General features: G+C 38.3%; 1 protein-coding gene across 1 annotated transcript in view; it reads left to right on the top strand.

Moving 5' to 3' along the window:
- The window catches only part of LOC149565700 (transducin family protein / WD-40 repeat family protein), an 84,196-nt gene that overhangs the window by 14,347 nt on the left and 52,050 nt on the right, over positions 1–17,799 (top strand). The window contains exon 2 of the mRNA XM_089819198.1: positions 5,427–5,493. Coding sequence (XP_089675324.1) covers positions 5,427–5,493 — 67 coding nt within the window. The remainder of the gene's footprint in view (positions 1–5,426; positions 5,494–17,799) is intronic.

Here is a 17,799-nt window from a genome sequence, read left to right as displayed (position 1 = left end):
ATTGCAGCTATCTCCTCCACGCAAATATTTTGAAACAAATCGTTGGTGAACAACTTGAATGCAGGCACCAAAGTAGATGGCTTCCAACCTCTCCAATAGCGCTCTAAACTAAATCGCAATTTCACAATTCCTTCCTGCAGGTGTGAATTCGATCTTCACCACAATTCTGTCAGCTGCCGACTCCTATTTGCAGGCCCTGCTTTTACTCATGGTTTGGGCTGGGTCTTTCACGTGAGAATGAATGAGCCGCAAGCCCAGCTGGCTTCACATCAGACGTCCAACTCTAACGCTAGACTGAGAAGGGCGTGGTAGTTTCCTTGATAATGCTGTCCAGTCTCTTTGTGCAATCCACACTTACTTCCAATAAAAAACGCAGACCCTTATTAATTCAGTTAGCAAAAGCCAATGTGAAATCTTAGCATAAAACTTCAACCTTCAACATCAGATATCTTCAAGCCACAGTAGCCACAGTAGGAGAAGTTAAATAATTGTATACCTCAGCATGATTATCGAGAAAGATCACTGAAATTCTTCAAAATCCTCAGCCAGGCAATATGAGCAAATTAAATATATGATTTCAAGATGCTCTCTTCACAACAAAAAGCTGCATTTATAACACAAATTGAGCCATCCAGCTTCACTCTCACACCTTCCGCTTAAAAGGCAACTCTATAATATAAAGTTATGACACTTTATAATATAAAGTACTTATGCTGATTTAATGTGAATTAAATCATTAGCCAACAAGCTCACCGATCAATACTTTAATAAAGAAATCCCAAAGAGATTAAATATCTAGAATCAGAGGACCATCCTGCCAGCATTGCTCAATCCAAAAATAGCAACTAACCGAGAGTGACTTACAAAAAATAGTAAGCCCAAAAGTAGCAATCTCACGACAAAGACCCCCAAAACCAGACATCAGCTCACAAGGGTTGCGATGATGAGCTGACAAATCCACACTCCGGAGACCTGCTAAATTGGGGACATTTCATATTATGTGTTAGTTAAAAGTTAGACAAGGGATACATCTTAGGATTCAAGAAGGGGTGGAGGAGGTTATGAAAAACAATTGTTGTAATCAGAGTGACGTAGCATCAGTCTGATGGTTTGTTGCCAAGACTGACGTGGAACCTTGGAATCAAGATGATCTATGAAGAATATAATACAACTGCTCTTATAATGTTAAGGCTTGAGGCTTTGAAAGACAAAAATCTTATAAGAAGTTTTCTGTAGCATTGGGATGTTCTTTCTCTTAGCAGTTTTCAAACTTATTTACCACAAGATTATGTTTTGGAAAGGTTGCGCTATAAACACCTGGGACTCGTTAGTGTACATGACAGACAGACTAATAAATTGGTTCATAGAATGATGCAGTCTGAGGAGTTCGGTGGCATCCCCATGGAGCCTGGAATAGGTGTTGGAACATTCTACAGACTTAATTCAGATCCGGGCATCATGATTATGATTCAGGATTGCTTGTAGGCAAGCAATTTCAGGGAGGGGAGACTGTAATGTCCCAAATCCAAACCAACAAGGTTTTATTGAAATCACCCATGTCAAAGAACTTATAGTATTTTATTAAAAAAGCGAATGTAATTATGTAGCAATCAATGGCAGTGAGTAATCCTTCAGTCTGCAGTGATCATGCATATAAATGTGGACACCATGGTGAGCAATGATAAGGCAAATACAATCCAAAGAAGCCATCGATCATGCAGCAAAGACAAATTATTTCTTCGACAGCAAACAGAATAGGCAATGATTGAAGTTTTAATCTGTAATGCAAACAGAGCTATTTATGGGAGATAATGGCAAGTCATCATGACAATTCAGCAAACTGATGGTGGTTTGATTCTTAAGGCAGCGTGTTAAGATAGGGAGCAATAGGTTTTCTGATTTAGGAAGGAAATTAATTAGTGTGATTTATAGCAAGTCCCTTGTTTAATTGAAAGAGTGTGAATGCGATCATGAGGAGCAGCAATTAAATATCAATTAAAGATCATTCTAACTGGTACTCAATAGACAAAAAATATTTATTTAAGAAATTAAGTTTGCGAAGAGATGTATCTTGTTTGAAAAGTTGCAACACTTTCACATGGTGTCAAGTGTGTATCAACAACCATTTCAAGGGCATTCAATTCAGTTTATTCGTCAATCTTTGTTTAATTAGTTCTGCAGGTCCCAGTGGAGGTCATCCACTAGCAGATATAAGTTTCAGATCAATCATTTATAAGGATGTGAATCAGAGACAGTGATCCAATATCTCATTAAGCAGTAAGATGTACATCTGAAACAGCGATAGCTTAAAATCAGATTATCACCTTTACAAAGACCATATCAGTCAAGTGATCAGACTAGGTTGATCCGCAGCAGTATAATTCACATATATTATTAAGACAATATTAAGACCAGCATATGCTCTCTGATCCATAACAAATACCATTGCATATACTCCTAGCAGTTGGTATATATCTTCAATCAGAATAAATAGCACTGCACTTGTATTAAGGTGATATTAAAAATAGCATTATCGTTTAGTCTTGATTGATATATTATTCAACACTGAGATAAGAGGGGATATTATGTACTTAAAAGTTCATATAAATTCTTGATCAGTATACTCTTGTTTTTGCATATCGAAAGATATCTAGATTGATATAATCCTCACGACTAGATTGATCATCTTGTTTAAGGCCCTTGTATATAAGTGTAATCATTGCCAATAAAGATAATTGCTATCATTTGTTACTCATTGCACTTGCAATGAGTATATTGTTACTATCCAAGTTTATAGAGCACAAGTTTAATAGAAATTAATCCCAAACCCTACGAAGTCATATAAGGGTACATTACACACACCTCTTCATCATGGTTGTCCTTTGGCAAGAGTCACAATCTTTCACATTACCACCGATTGTAATAGTCCAACCCTTCATAATTTTAGCTTTTAGTAAGAGTCACAAACTTTCATAATTAGCATCTTTTGAAATTTTAACAACCCTTCGTAAATTCTGCCCTTTGAAAGAGGCACAACCTTTCACAATTAGCACCCTTTGAAACAGTACAACCCTTCATAATTTCTGCTCTTTGAAAGAGTCCCTTCCTTATTTACTTCCAATTCCTTCTTTCTTTTATTAATCCTTCCTTGATTCAGGCGCTCCATTATTTCTTCCCCCCTCTATATGTCCTTTGAAATAGTTCTCTTCTCCCTTTTATTATCCCATGTTTGGCAGTGTCACAACTTTTCATTTCATGGCTTTTGACAATTCATTGAACTTAATTAAGCTATAGTCAACTTATATTTAAAATTTTTTCTTTTGCATTTTTACTTTCATTTTTCATTTTTCTTTTATATTTTAAGTTTATTAAAATTATTATTTATTAAACCATATTTAAAAAAGGGCCTGCCTAAGATTGCTTGTCCTCGAGCAATGATCATGGAGTGAGTGTTCAAGAGGATTCCCACTATGAAATATCTTTGTACTTTGCAACTTCTAACATTTCCGTTTATGAAGATCTAACTTTTTGGGAAAATATATATAATTCCCTCTTCTCCAATAAAATATCTTCATTCTGCTATATAATCTTTTCATAGATAGGCGATATGAATCCAATAAATTAATTTCCTTCTCTTCTATGGACTTATGTGCACTAGAGTTAGTTTTGTGGGGGTGATTATTCAAGGTTCTTCCACTGAATACCTTAACAAAAAGATGAAAAATATTTTATTATGGCCATTTACCAAGGCATAAGTTACATCCTTGTCTTATCTGTTGCAGGGACTATGTTGGGTTGACAATAGGATAAAATGATTTATATTTATGATAGATCTTTTATAATTTTTAGACCCATTACTGCAGTATGGAAATCTAAATTCTAGGGCTGTGATGATGAAAGTTAGAAGGATGTTACCAAGTTATTGCAATGATGATCATCACTTTATTCGATTTTTTGTTTTGGTACATCCCATTTAGGGGGGTTCTATAAATTATTTATTACTCTTTCCCTGTTAGGGGGATGTAGATCAAATGATGTTGCACATTTATTGTGTTGCAGTGGGATGCATTTCTGGCATAATTTGACCTGTCCCAGAGATGGGGACATCCTGAAAACTCAGAAATCCGTTCCCTGGATGTCCCATAAAATTAATTTAAATAATGTTTGAGTATTGATAATTGTTTGACTTCCACTCGTAAGTAAATCACAATTTGAGTTATCTAACATAAACGTTAGATGTTAAGGTTCTAAAATGAATATAAGAATGCTTTATCCATGTTTTCTTATGGATATCTAAAATTTCCCTATGTATTCTGAATTTTTCCTATATTTTACATAGCCATCCCCACTGCTGTCCCCTAACATCCCCTGCTACAGGAAAAGAAAATCCGTCCTGGAAACCCATTTCCCCATTACTCTGTCCCAGAAACTTGGGGTAACATAGTGTTGCACTTCTTGCGAATTCCAAAATTGTGTGTATGTCCGAGTTCAACAGTTGTTAGTGCTTCAATTGCACCTACAGGCACAAGTATGACAGAGTTTAACAACTATATGAAATCTGCATCACTAATCAATCATCTGACATACTCAGAATTGTGATACGGGATACCATCTTGGGGTGAGATACGTGGTGAGGCAAGATCATTACTACTGCATCTCCTAACAGTTATATAAATAAATAGTTTTACAATAGTATTGCATACCAATCACTTTCCTTAATATTTTAGATTGTTGCACTTTCATATGCGTTCTATCCAAATAAACAAATTTTGGTAAATTTTTGTGTGAAAATAGAAAATTAAGGTCTATTAGTTTATTTCTTTAGGTGTTTTAGTTTTTGTCAACTATATATCAGCACCTTTGGAAAACCCAGTAGGACTTATGATATATGTGAGAAACCTCTATAAAGAGTTTCACATTTTTGAACTTTTCAAGTGATGCATTTAAATGGTGTATAAAGTTGTTAAGAAACTTCATATATAAGTTTCTGATGCATTTTTAGTACAAGAACTGAGTAACAAAAGTCAAGGTATGTGTATTCGTATAACTATTCGTGTTATATATTGCCTTCCAAATATATGTTGTATGATAATTTTATTTAGTTTAATGCATCATACACTCTCCAATTTGCATATTATTTTGCGGACAGTTATAAATAGCACATGTGCTACCTGGTGCATCCATTATACATGGTGCATCAATCAGAAAAGTTGGGATTTCTTCATCATTGCCTTGTGGTTGAATTGTTCTTGAACTAATTGGTTTTAGTGTTTACAAAGATTTGTCGAAGAATTTAATGATCAATGTTTTTAAGACTTGCCTTTCTTGTTATTTTCCACACTCAACAAACCAATATAATTCTATAGGAAAGAAGGTATGGTGATATACCTTAAGTGATCTAAATCTTTCTGTGGCTGTGCTATCAGGTATGTCGATGCCTGTCAGTCTCACGGGTCTTCTCCAAACAACTTGATTTTGTCAGCTTTTGCCAAGGTTGTTTCTACTTCTGAAGATCTGTATGATATTTCTGTTATATATATTTTTATATTGGCAGTTTGACCAATTTTTTAGATGAACTCAATGGTTACAACTTTGGTAAACAATTGAATATATTCACGAAATGTTTAGAAGTTAAAATGATATAGTTCAGCCACTTCAGTCACATATTTCTCCAGATATATCATCATAGACTATGTTGATTTCTTAGATCATTGCAATGTAATTTTAACAATATGCGTTCACAAAGGTACACTGCCTTTCGCAAAATACAGTTTATTTTCTCTTTCTGGTAGCTTTCATTTTACCTCAAAGGAAAGGATAAACACTGAATTAACAATTCAATGATCTGAAATTTATCAAGTCCATAATGACTTTGGGTCTATGAAGTAGAAATATAAATACATGAACAGGTCAAAGAACCAAGGGTTATAAAGTCCATAATGCCCTTTTCTGCATTGATTGACAATTTGACAGTATTGGCAATATCCTAAAATGTTTTCTTTAGTTAACTTCTTTATCAGCTCATTTCATATTTCTCTCAGTCAATTTTAAAAGCCTGATATGCTCCATAATTTTATGCATCCCAGTATCCTAATTCAATGTATGGGAGTTTGTTTGCACTGAAGGGCACATATGCTTATCATGATGCTACGAAATTACTTTTCTAATGATTAATTGTTGCTAGTGGCAAATAACTTTTAATTCTGAATCACATGGAATATTTATGCCATGAAATGCGAGGGGAAAAATGGGATAAGTATACTAGAAATGATTCAGCCAACATTGGAAGTCACTATTCTCCTTTATTCTCCTCCATGTTCTGTTAGCAAATGCCAAATTTAGTATGACTGACTTGGTCCAATGAGAGGAGAGATAATTATTTGTAGTCCACAAATAAATTTAAATTCTGAATCACATGGAATATTATGCCATGAAATGCAAGGGAAGAAATGGGATAAGTATACTAGAAATGATTCAGCCAACACTGGAAGTCAATATTCTCCTTTTTTCTTCTGTATTTTGATTTTCTGTTAGCAAATGCAAAATTTAGCATGACTTACTTGGCCCAATGAGAGGAGAGATAGGGAGATAATTATATGTAGTCCACATAACTTGATGATTGTATATCTTATGAAGCTATTTGCATGAGTTCATTTGCATTTATTTTCACGAACAATGAGTTGAATGGGTTGCACACATAGTGAATGTTGCTTTAGTATTGGGTTTGTCTGTTTCTGAAGTGTACCTGTACCATATGAGTTTGTGTATGTTTTACCGTACTGGGTAAAGAAATCAACGCACAGACAATAGATATGAATAGCAGAACTTATTATTATTATTCGCATATGCCAAACAGTACATTATGCTCGCTGATATCTGATATGACAAGATGATTACAATGCTTCCCGAAGGGGGTATAAATACTTCACCGAAGGGCCTTTCGGGAGTTCTCGAAGGAACCCGTCAGGCACAAGTCGGCTACATAACAAATAATACATACTATCCTACCCGTTGGCTCATTACAATTATTCACCGACTACATCATCCCCCTCAAAGAAAAGTCGTATCTTGACGACTACAGAACAAAACTCAAACAACTAACTACAACAAGATAGATTTGCCACATCACTTTCACATTCGTTCTATGCCTGCGCCAAACTGGTTTCCAAAACACACTGTCTCCTTAGTCAAGCTGACCTTGATAGCCACCTGTGCTACTTTCTCTGCTTCCAACTCTGGGTACACTGAACTGTCTTCAATTGGATGATCAACTCCTCCCGAGCTCTCTCTGCATCCACCAAGACAGCTTCACGGCCAACACCTATTCCGAGTGCCACCTTTGACACACATTGTCCATGTCTTGCAACTCTAGGTCTCATCAACTGGTCAGAGGTTGTACTGTGTTTGCTAAACCACCATCCTGAAGATCAATGTTTTTACAAATCCGTACAGTGGTGTTTGCCTTCAATCTGCACACTGCATCCCAGTTGGTAATTTTCATACTTTGCAAGCATATTACAAAATCCGTATGCTAAAACCTTAAGAAAATCCGTACTTTGAATATGCTAAAAATCTCGTACAATTACCTGGCTCAAAAATCCGTATGACTGATGAAAGAATTTGTACACTGCTTTGCTAAAACTCGTGCGCTGGCCACTCCTTTTAAATTCCGTACATTGCATACGCCCTCCAAAGTCCGTATGCCGTACGGTAATCAGATTTTATAGAACTTGTGATGAATTCAAAAAACTGTACGTTGGCTGGAACCTGAAATTCGTACGCTGCCCACTCACAAGAAATCCGTATGCTGTTAAATCGTTAGAAATCCATATGCTATCTCAACAATCCGTACGGCAATTGTGAAAATATCCGTACGGGAACTGTATTGAAAATCCGTACGGTATCTGCTCGCTAAAAAACCGTATGGTAGCATTTAAAAACCGTACACTACTTTCTTATTATAAAATCTGTACGGTGAACCTATAAATTCCGTACACTGAATTTGGAAAAGCCGTACGGGGACTTATTTCATCATTTTTTTTTTCAATTTTAAAAAAATAAAATAAAAATAAAATATTATTAGATATGAATAGCAGAACTTCTTATTATTATTCGCATATGCCAAACAGTACATTATGCTCGCTGATATCTGATATGACAAGATGATTACAATGCTTCTCGAAGAGGGTATAAATACTTCACCGAAGGGCCTTTCGGAAGGTTTTCCCGAAGGAACCTGTCGGGCACAAGTCGGCTACATAACAAATAATACATACTATCCTACCCGTCGGTTCATTACAATTATTCACCGACTACAGTGTACAGGTCCATGCCCAAGCTTCATGTCTGGGATTGTGGGTTTGTTCCTAGATGTACCAGGGTTGGAACTAGTTCTAGAGGTGAAAGTAGAGTGAGCCTAGACAATTTTTGGAAAATCACTTTAAAAGACAGGTTTCTAAGACAAAAACTTGTATTTAAATCTTAATTAAGCATCGTGTTTCTAGAAATGCGCTTAGCAGGTTAATTTTGTAAGTATATGTGGTATGTATGAAGCTAGATGGTTGAGATTGCACATTGATATACTTGGGCTGACAATAGAGGTGCATGCTTTGGGATTCTATGCACATTTCATTTCCATCATTTATGTACCAACATCCTTTACCAATTCAAAAGTTCACACACATATGGTAGAAATAAAGAAAAAATAGGTTGATGATGTTTTACTTCACATTAATTGTAGAAGTAAAGATTATTTTATACAATTTTACACATACACATCAAATTGAAAATGTAATTGGAATTCATGTACGAGTTTAAAACTTAAATTACCGGGTTTGGAATTCATGTAAAGGCTTCAAGAGAATTTTATCAGCAAAATCATCCTTCTTATCTTTATAGGCATTAATGTCATTGTTGGCCTAGTTCTCCATCTGATGGGGACACGACCCAAGAACAGAATGGAACCAACAGAAAGAGAAAATTATATTAACTGAGAAAATAAGCTAGTACAAACAGTGCAGAGAAAATAAACTTCAAAACATGCCCTAAGGGCTTACAATAGCATAAATCTGGAGATAATTTCTCCTTTTAGTACCTCCTCTCAAACTCCACTCCGAATTGCCTTTTACAATGCCAGAAATCTCCTTAAATAGACCCCGGAGGGTTAAGGACTAGGAGTACATTCTAGAAAGTCCTAGTAGGCATCCACCGACCAAATAGAAGGTTCCGGAAGCTGCGTTCGAAGTCGGTGCAAATCTAGAAGAATCCAGAAACGGTAACCGAACTTCCGGGAGGCATAACTTTTGAACCGTAGCTCCGATTGACGAACTGTTTACATTTTCGGAAAGTTCTCGAAGCGCTCTATAGCCCTATGGACAAGCTTTGCTCGTCCCCCATTTTTCGACCCTTTTCGAGGTCATTTAATGCCCCTAACCTGACTTCGAAGCATTCTTAGGGGGTCTCCAAAACTCGAAAAACTGCAATAACTTTCAAACCGTGGGGCCTTTTGACCTGATTCTTTTTCTGGAATGCTCTAAATCACAATTATATTCATCTGGCCAATTCACACCTTCTAGGTCACCAAAATGATGGCCAAATTGCATGCTCCTATTTTTTCGGGATTTTCAAACACACTGATAGTGGAATTGTGAGAGTTGGAACCTTTATTTGACCCAAATGGATATCCAAAAGTGAAAAGACATGAAACAGAAACTAAGTCTAAGTACAATTTTTTTTGGGTGACACAGGATTGCCTTTATACCTCTGGATGCTCCTGCATCAGACACCCAGGGTAGATTGAAAAGTGACCCTGTCACTTTATGGATGGTAGAGGAAATCCCAAATGGGAAACCTCAGCTGCTGAAATCCAAGTTGAGTCCTCGATCGGTCGTCCTTTCCATTTGACCAAATACTCTTCATACTGCCTGTTTCTGGTACTCCTACCCACACGATGATCTAGAATGTCTTCTATCTCCTCCTTCTTAGAAGCAGGAATTGGACATGGCTCTAACACCAGCTCATCATCTGCACCATCATCATGATACTCTGTTAAATCTGCAATGTTGAAAATGGGAGAAATGTGAATACCATCTGGCAGCTCTACTTCATATGCATTTCCTAAGTCATGTTTCTTCAAAATTTTGCAAGGGCCAAATTTCTTCATTTTCAGTTTATTGTAAGTACCGGCTGGAAATCTTTCTTTTCGTAAGTGCACCATGACTAGATCCCCTACTTGGAATTCCTTATGTCTTCTCCTTTGATCAGCCCTAGCTTTATATTCTTGATTCATCTTGGTAATGTGTGCTTGAACCTCCTCATGTAGACGCTTGATATGTTCAGCAAATTCTTCTGCTTCAGCACTTGTCCTCTCCCCTTGTTCTATCTTCCTCAGCTCTGGTGCAGTCCTTGGGCTACTCCCATATACAATTTGGAATGGTGATTTTCCAGTACTCCTATTTACGGAGTTATTATAAGCAAACTCTGCCTGTGGTAGAATCAAATCCCATCCCTTGGGCTTATCCCCAACTAAACATCTCAACAAATTGCCCAAACTTCTATTTACCACTTCTGTTTGACCATCAGTCTGTGGGTGATGCGTGGAATTGAATTTTAGGTCTGTTCTCAACTTCTTCCACAATGTCCTCCAGAAATACCCCACAAATTTAGTATCTCTGTCAAAAACTATACTCCTTGGAAGACCATGTAGTCTTACCACCTCTTTGAAAAACAAGTCTGCAATATGGACAACATCATGAGTTTTGTGGCATGGAATGAAATGTGCCATTTTGGAGAACGTATCAACCACCACGAATACTGAGTCATTACCCCTTTGTGTCCTTGGCAATCCAAGAACAAAATCCATACTTATGTCCTCCCATGGCCTTGATGGAACAGGCAACGGCTGATATGGACCAGTATTGTGACTAAACCCCTTGGCAACTTGACAAACCTGGCAACTTTGTATGAACTTCTTCACATCCTATGAAATTTGAGGCCAAAAATAATGTTCTCTAAGAATGGAAATGGTCTTATCTCGACCAAAATGTCCTGCCATTCCTCCACTGTGTTTCTCCTTAATCAGATTTTCCCTCATGGAACTCCTTGGAATGCACAATTGACTACCTTTGAACAACATGCCATACTGAATCAAATAGTCTAACCACTTGGTTCTATCTACAGCAACAGGTTCTTTACAAGCTTTCCATGCTTCAGCAAAATCAGGATCCTCGGGGTACAAATTCTTGAGTTCATTAAACCCAACTACTTCAACCTGCATTACTGTAAGCAGTGACTGTCTCCTACTTAGTGCATTTGCAACCCTGTTAGATTTTCCACTTCTATGCTTCAACACAAATGTATAACTCTGCAAGAATTCTACCCACTTCATATGCCTCTGATTCAATTTACCTTGGCTATTTAGGTACTGTAATGCCTGATGATCAGTATACAAAACAAATTCCTTTGGCAATAAATAATGCCTCCATTTCTTTAAGGCCTGAACTATTGCATAGAATTCTTGATCATAAATAGAATACTTCTTCTTTGCATCATTCAATTTTTCACTAAAATATGCAATAGGCTTACCTTCTTGGCTTAATACAGCCCCAATAGCGCTACCACTAGCATCACAATCCACCTGGAACACTTTTCTAAAATCTGGAAGTGCCAACACAGGCTGTTCAGTCACCTTCTTCTTCAGCAATTCAAAACTTCTCGCAGCTGCTGCAGTCCATTTGAACTCTTTTCTATCCCCTCTTATTGTATCAGTTAGGGGTGCACATATGCCACTAAAATTCTTAATAAACTTCCTGTAAAAACTAACCAGACCATGAAATGATTTTACCTTAGTAGCAGTCCTTGGAGTAGGCCATTCCAAGATGGCTTTTACCTTCTCTGGATCCATTTTGAGACCTTCAGGTGATATAACAAATCCCAAATAGACTAACTCCCTTTTTGCAAAGACACACTTCTTTAGATTAATTAACAGTTTCTCTTCCCTTAGCCTTTCAAGGACACTACGAATATGCAGTAAATGTTCTTCCAAAGTCTTGCTGAAAATTAAAATATCATCCAAATAGACAATAACAAATTTTCCCAAGAACTTCTTAAGTACCTCATTCATGAGCCGCATGAAGGTGCTTGGGGCGTTCGTCAATCCAAAGGGCATGACTAACCACTCATAAAGACCCTCCTTGGTCTTGAAGGCTGTTTTCCACTCATCTCCTTCTCGAATCCGTATCTGATGATAGCCACTCTTCAGATCTATCTTTGTGAAGTACTGAGCTCCACTCAAGCAGTCCATAAGATCATCCATCCTTGGTAAAGGAAACCGGTACTTGATGGTTATCCTATTTATAGCTCGAGAATCTGTACACATCCTCCACTCTCTATCCTTATTTGGTGCAAGTACTGCAGGTACTGCACATGGACTCAGGCTCTCTCGAATCAAGCCCTTCCTCAACAGCTCCTGAACCTGTCTATTTAGCTCCTTTGTTTCAGTAGGAGTCATCCTGTGAGCAGCCTTGTTAGGCAAACTAGCTCCTGGAATCAGATCTATCTGATGACTGATTTGCCTTACTGGTGGCAATCCATCTGGAACATTATCAGAGATAATATCTCCAAATTCCCCTAGTAAATCTGAAACTTCAAATGGTATTTCACTACTACCTTCTTTATCTTTCCTAGGAATCAAAGCATAGCACATATGCTGATGTTTCATGCCATCTAAAAACTTCCTTCCATCTACAAGACAAATCCTAGCACTGCTACATACCTTTTCACCTTCCTTTTTCATGGGCTTCAATTTGTGGCGAACTCCATCCTTTGTCAGAGAGTATGTGTTTACATGTCCATCATGTATTGCATGTCTATCAAACTGCCATGGTCTACCCAACAATAGATGGCAAACATCCATCGAAATAACATCACAGAGAACTTCATCATGGTAACTCCCAATTTTGAATTTTACTAAACATTGTTCACTTACCAGGACCTTATGATCATCTTTTACCCAAGAAATCCGATAGGGCTGGGGATGTTTCTCCCTCTTGAGCTTCAACTTAGAGACCATCTCTTCTGATACCAAGTTATCAGTGCTACCACCATCAATGATCACATCACAACATTTATCCTCACACTTGCATCTGGTACGAAACAAACTCCTTCGTTGTCCTGGTTCATTCTCACCACTTAGTAGGACTCTTTCATTTACCAAGGTCTCTCCTCTTTCTGTATCCTCTGAATGTGATGATTGTGCATCCTCATCCACATGAGCAACCCTAGCTTGGCCCTCAGCTCTCCTATCTGTCCTTCCTTGTCGTTGAGGGCATTCAAAGGCACGATGACCTTCTTCATTGCAATGGAAACAGGTTCCACGGAAGCCTCCTCTTCCTTGTCCACGTCCTCTACCTCTTCCTCTTTGATTTCCAAAGTCTTGATCATGGGAGCGGTTGAAACCTCATTCCTCTGGTTTCTGCTAGTACCCACATCTTCATTTTTCTTTTGGGTTTCATTGCGGCCTTCAGATGATCTACCGCTTCCCCTTCCTCCTTGACCGTGCCCTCTTTGTCTTCTTTCAAACCTTTTATTCAGCTTCTCTTCAACTCGTAGGGCAAACTGGTATGCCTCTTCAACGCTGGTCATTCTTACCAGACTTAATTCCTCCTGGATGCTAGGTCGCAACCCACTGATATAACGAGCAACCTTCTCCTTATATGCTTCTGCATGCCCCGCTCTAATCAAGAGTCGGTAAAACTCCTTTGTATTCTTGGACTGATCTTCCTGCTTGCATTAACCCATGCATCTTCTTAAATAGGTCAAGCTCGTAGTCCACAGGAATGAACTGCTTCTTCAATTTGTCCACCATGCGATCCCATCTTGTGATCTTCTCCTTTCCTCTTCTGTTTCTTTCCAATTGAACCTCTTGCCACCAGATTTTGGCATGGCCTTTCAGTTTGGCCTTTGCAAACTTAACCCTATCTGGGTCCCTGATATCCTCATACTCAAAGTATTCTTCCAGTTCATTGATCCAATCGATCAACTCATCTGGTTTCAGATTTCCTGAAAATACACCCACTTCAATTGTAGGTCTTTTCCCAAACTTAGTAATGGCCCTAAAAAGCCTTTCCTCTACAGGATTTAGAACTTCCCCGTCAAATTCCTCTTCTGGTCCCATTGCTTCTTCTTCATTGTCATCCTCACTGTTGTCACCTGCGGCAACATTTGCTTCTCTACGAAGCTCCTCTTGCAATGCTTGCACCTGCCTTTGGAGGGCTCTAACCTCCTCAGGATTAATAGCTCTGGCCTTTCCACCATGCTCTCTTCGTGGAGGCATCTTCTAACTCGAACCCACAACCACACAGTCCTGGTGCAAACTGCCTCACAGTCAGCGTTCTGTCTACACACTCAGGAAAACCCGCTCTGATACCACTTGATGGGGACACGACCCAAGAACAGAATGGAACCAACAGAAAGGGAAAATTATATTAATTGAGAAAATAAGCTAGTACAAACAGTGCAGAGAAAATAAACTTCAAAACATGCCCTAAGGGCTTACAATAGCATAAATCTGGAGATAATTTCTCCTTTTAGTACCTCCTCTCAAACTCCACTCCGAACTGCCTTTTACAATGCTAGAAATCTCCTTAAATAGACCCAGGAGGGTTAAGGACTAGGAGTACATTCTAGAAAGTGCTAGTAGGCATCCACTGACCAAATAGAAGGTTCCGGAAGCTCCGTTAGAAGTCGGTGCAAATCTAGAAGAATCCAGAAACGGTAACCGAACTTCCTGGAGGCATAACTTTTGAACCGTAGCTCCAATTGACGAACTGTTTACATTTTTCGGAAAGCTCTCGAAGCGCTCTATAGCCCTATGGACAAGCTTTGCTCGTCCCCCATTTTTCGACCCTTTTCGAGGTCATTTAATGCCCCTAACCTGACTTCAAAGCATTCTTAGGGGGTCTCCAAAACTCGAAAAACTGCAATAACTTTCAAACCATGGGGCCTTTTGACCTGATTCTTTTTCTGGAATGCTCTAAATCACAATTATATTCATCTGGCCAATTCACACCTTCTAGGTCACCAAAATGATGGCCAAATTGCATGCTCCTATTTTTTCGGGATTTTCAAACACACTGATAGTGGAATTGTGAGAGTTGGAACCTTTATTTGACCCAAATGGGTATCCAAAAATGAAAAGACATGAAACAGAAACTAAGTCTAAGTACAATTTTTTTTGGGTGACACATGATTGCCTTTATACCTCTGGATGCTCCTGCATCACCATCAAAGCTCAAAGCCTCCAGTTTTTTACATGTACCATACCAATTTTTCGCTTATAAATTTTTTATATAGATGGTGAGAGAAGGGTTGGTACTGGTAGCACCACCCCCTCCTTCCCACTCTTCCTAAGAGAATTCACCCACCTGCTAACTTAGATAAAGAATAATTCATGACATCCACAGAGCTCGACTTTTCAGCAAACAAACTAGTCAGATCATGTACATGATCCCTTGCTGTCCCCTTACATTTGTTCTTCACAGTGAATATATTGAATATCTAAGCATCACTGCAAGGAATTATTGCTACCAATTTTTTTAATGGTCCTTGACTCCTTCGAGTCTCTTTAGCATATCAATCATTATCACTAACAAAGATGAAGCCCTTTTTTGTGTTGCAATATATACCCTTTTTTTTCAGAAGGTAGTTAAATATCCAGCTACCACATTGGTGTGGGTGACATCCCTATTATAATTCCCACCCTCTGTTCTGAGTGTTGCACAACAGAGGTGTAGTGCCAGCCTCTAAGCCAATGGCATGGTTGTCCAACATCCCCACATCCAGTGCAGAAGAACAAAGAGGGAGAGCAACGGCCATTGGGATGCTGTACAGACTGAAATTAAGGCCTTCAAGGGTGTTGCCACAAGTAGGAAATAGTGGAGATGAGGGTGCAATAGTGAGAAGATTACAATTCATGTATTATCAAATAGCTTGGGAAAGATTATCAAGCAGCCACTTCCGATTATAAAATATATACAGGCACTATACTTCCACAAACCCTGTGAATTCTACAACAACGCATCCTGTGCGGACCAGAGAGCATCCGCTCCCGCATCAGCTTCTGTAGGCATTTGCTTCTGCATCCCAGGGCTAGGATGGTGGATAGATCTGGCTATACAATCCTTTTTGGGTTGGGATCATTTGGGCTGTACACATTGATAACCTGCCAAACCTTTGAGAGTTGTTTGGAAGCAATCTCCATCCACATCCAATATCTATTCTTGGCTCTAATCCTGATTTCAACAACCTGTTCAAACCACATCACTCCTAATCCAATAGAGGCTTCAACCAAGTCCACTAATTCACTTTTCCATCTAGGAAACGCCTTTTGATTATCTCCATATCCTCATTGCTAATTTTGGTTTCTTGTAGAAAGACAGCATCTGGTCTAACCTGATCAAGGCATCTTTTGATTAGGTGTGTCTTGTCAGGAGCATTGCAGCCCCTGACATTGCAAGTGAGGAGCCTCATTGCTCTTGGAAAAGGGTAAATCCCATTCCTGATCTCAAGAGCTTAGTTTGATTGGCTGCACTCCTTGCCATTGCCAACTTAAATGTTTCAAACTGGGTGCTTTCTGGGGAGCCCTATTTTCCTCCCCATCTACGATTGCCCATTTTGGCTTCCAAAGCTTCTTCTCTATCTGTTTGAAATCAAAACCTTGTTCAACCCTGAGTGGTTATTCAATCAATTTTCGTTGCCCAAAAGTTTGATTTCCATTTTGCACTCGCCGCCCATTCCGGTGATGTGCTTCATCGAGTTTTCGCGATTTGTTGGATGTTGGTTGCATAGGCTTCATGTTGAAGCTTGGCTGGTCCCTTCAATTGAATGGCCATCAAGGGCATTCCATTGCTCTATAATTGAACCCTCCATGCTTGTGAAAACCAAGAAATCTCATCCAAGGTTGCTCTCACTCATGCCCCATAGCTCAATAAATAGTGTGAACACACACACACACACACATATAAGTAGGGAAGTTAGAGGATTATAAGGAGGGGCTTGCATAAATCCAAGCAATGGCAGTCTGTCCCAAAATTGGGTAGGGATCAGCTATCCTAAGCGCATTGCGGGCATAGTCACAAGATAAGCTAAGGGCTTGGATGTAATGTCCCTACTTCTAGATTGAGAAATGAAGGCTATAACTTGTAACAATTTGTTAGTACATGATAAAATATATATAAATTTAAAATCAACTACTTATTAAACTTGCAACAATTGTTAGTAGATATTAAGATAAATAACCATTAAATTAACTATTTACTAATCCCACACTAACCCACCTAATCCTTATAAGGTACTTCTCTTAGATATACCTAACACCCTCCGATGAGGATAATTTTTCATTAGGCAACCTTCACATTGAGAGTGCCTTTCTAAGGTCTCTGGGATCTCTAATAATGAGTGCACTCATTAAAAATAATTACTTGGCAGAGATCCCACCTCTTCCCAAGCCTTTGATCTTTGGCATATGCATATGATTAAACATATATATATTGTCTCTAGAGATTCTCAATGAATCTCTCCTTGAACTCCAATTGGAATCACGATATTCATAAAGATTGCCCTCTAATCTCTAAGTTCTCTTTTAGAGAAACTCGACATTCTCAAGGAATACCTTTTACCAAGATGGACTTGGTCTTTGTAACAATTATAAATTCTAATTACCATAATAGAAATAAGATTTATAATTATTAAAATTGATTCGATTTTGCTCAAAATTATGCATACCTTATCTTTGCAATTATT

Source organism: Cupressus sempervirens, chromosome 3 (assembly GCF_028749045.1).
Source record: "Cupressus sempervirens isolate cs-2001-9-10 chromosome 3, ASM2874904v1, whole genome shotgun sequence".
NCBI lineage: Eukaryota > Viridiplantae > Streptophyta > Pinopsida > Cupressales > Cupressaceae > Cupressus > Cupressus sempervirens.
Note: the sequence above shows the minus strand (reverse complement) of the source record. Positions and strands in the feature narration are given on the sequence as shown.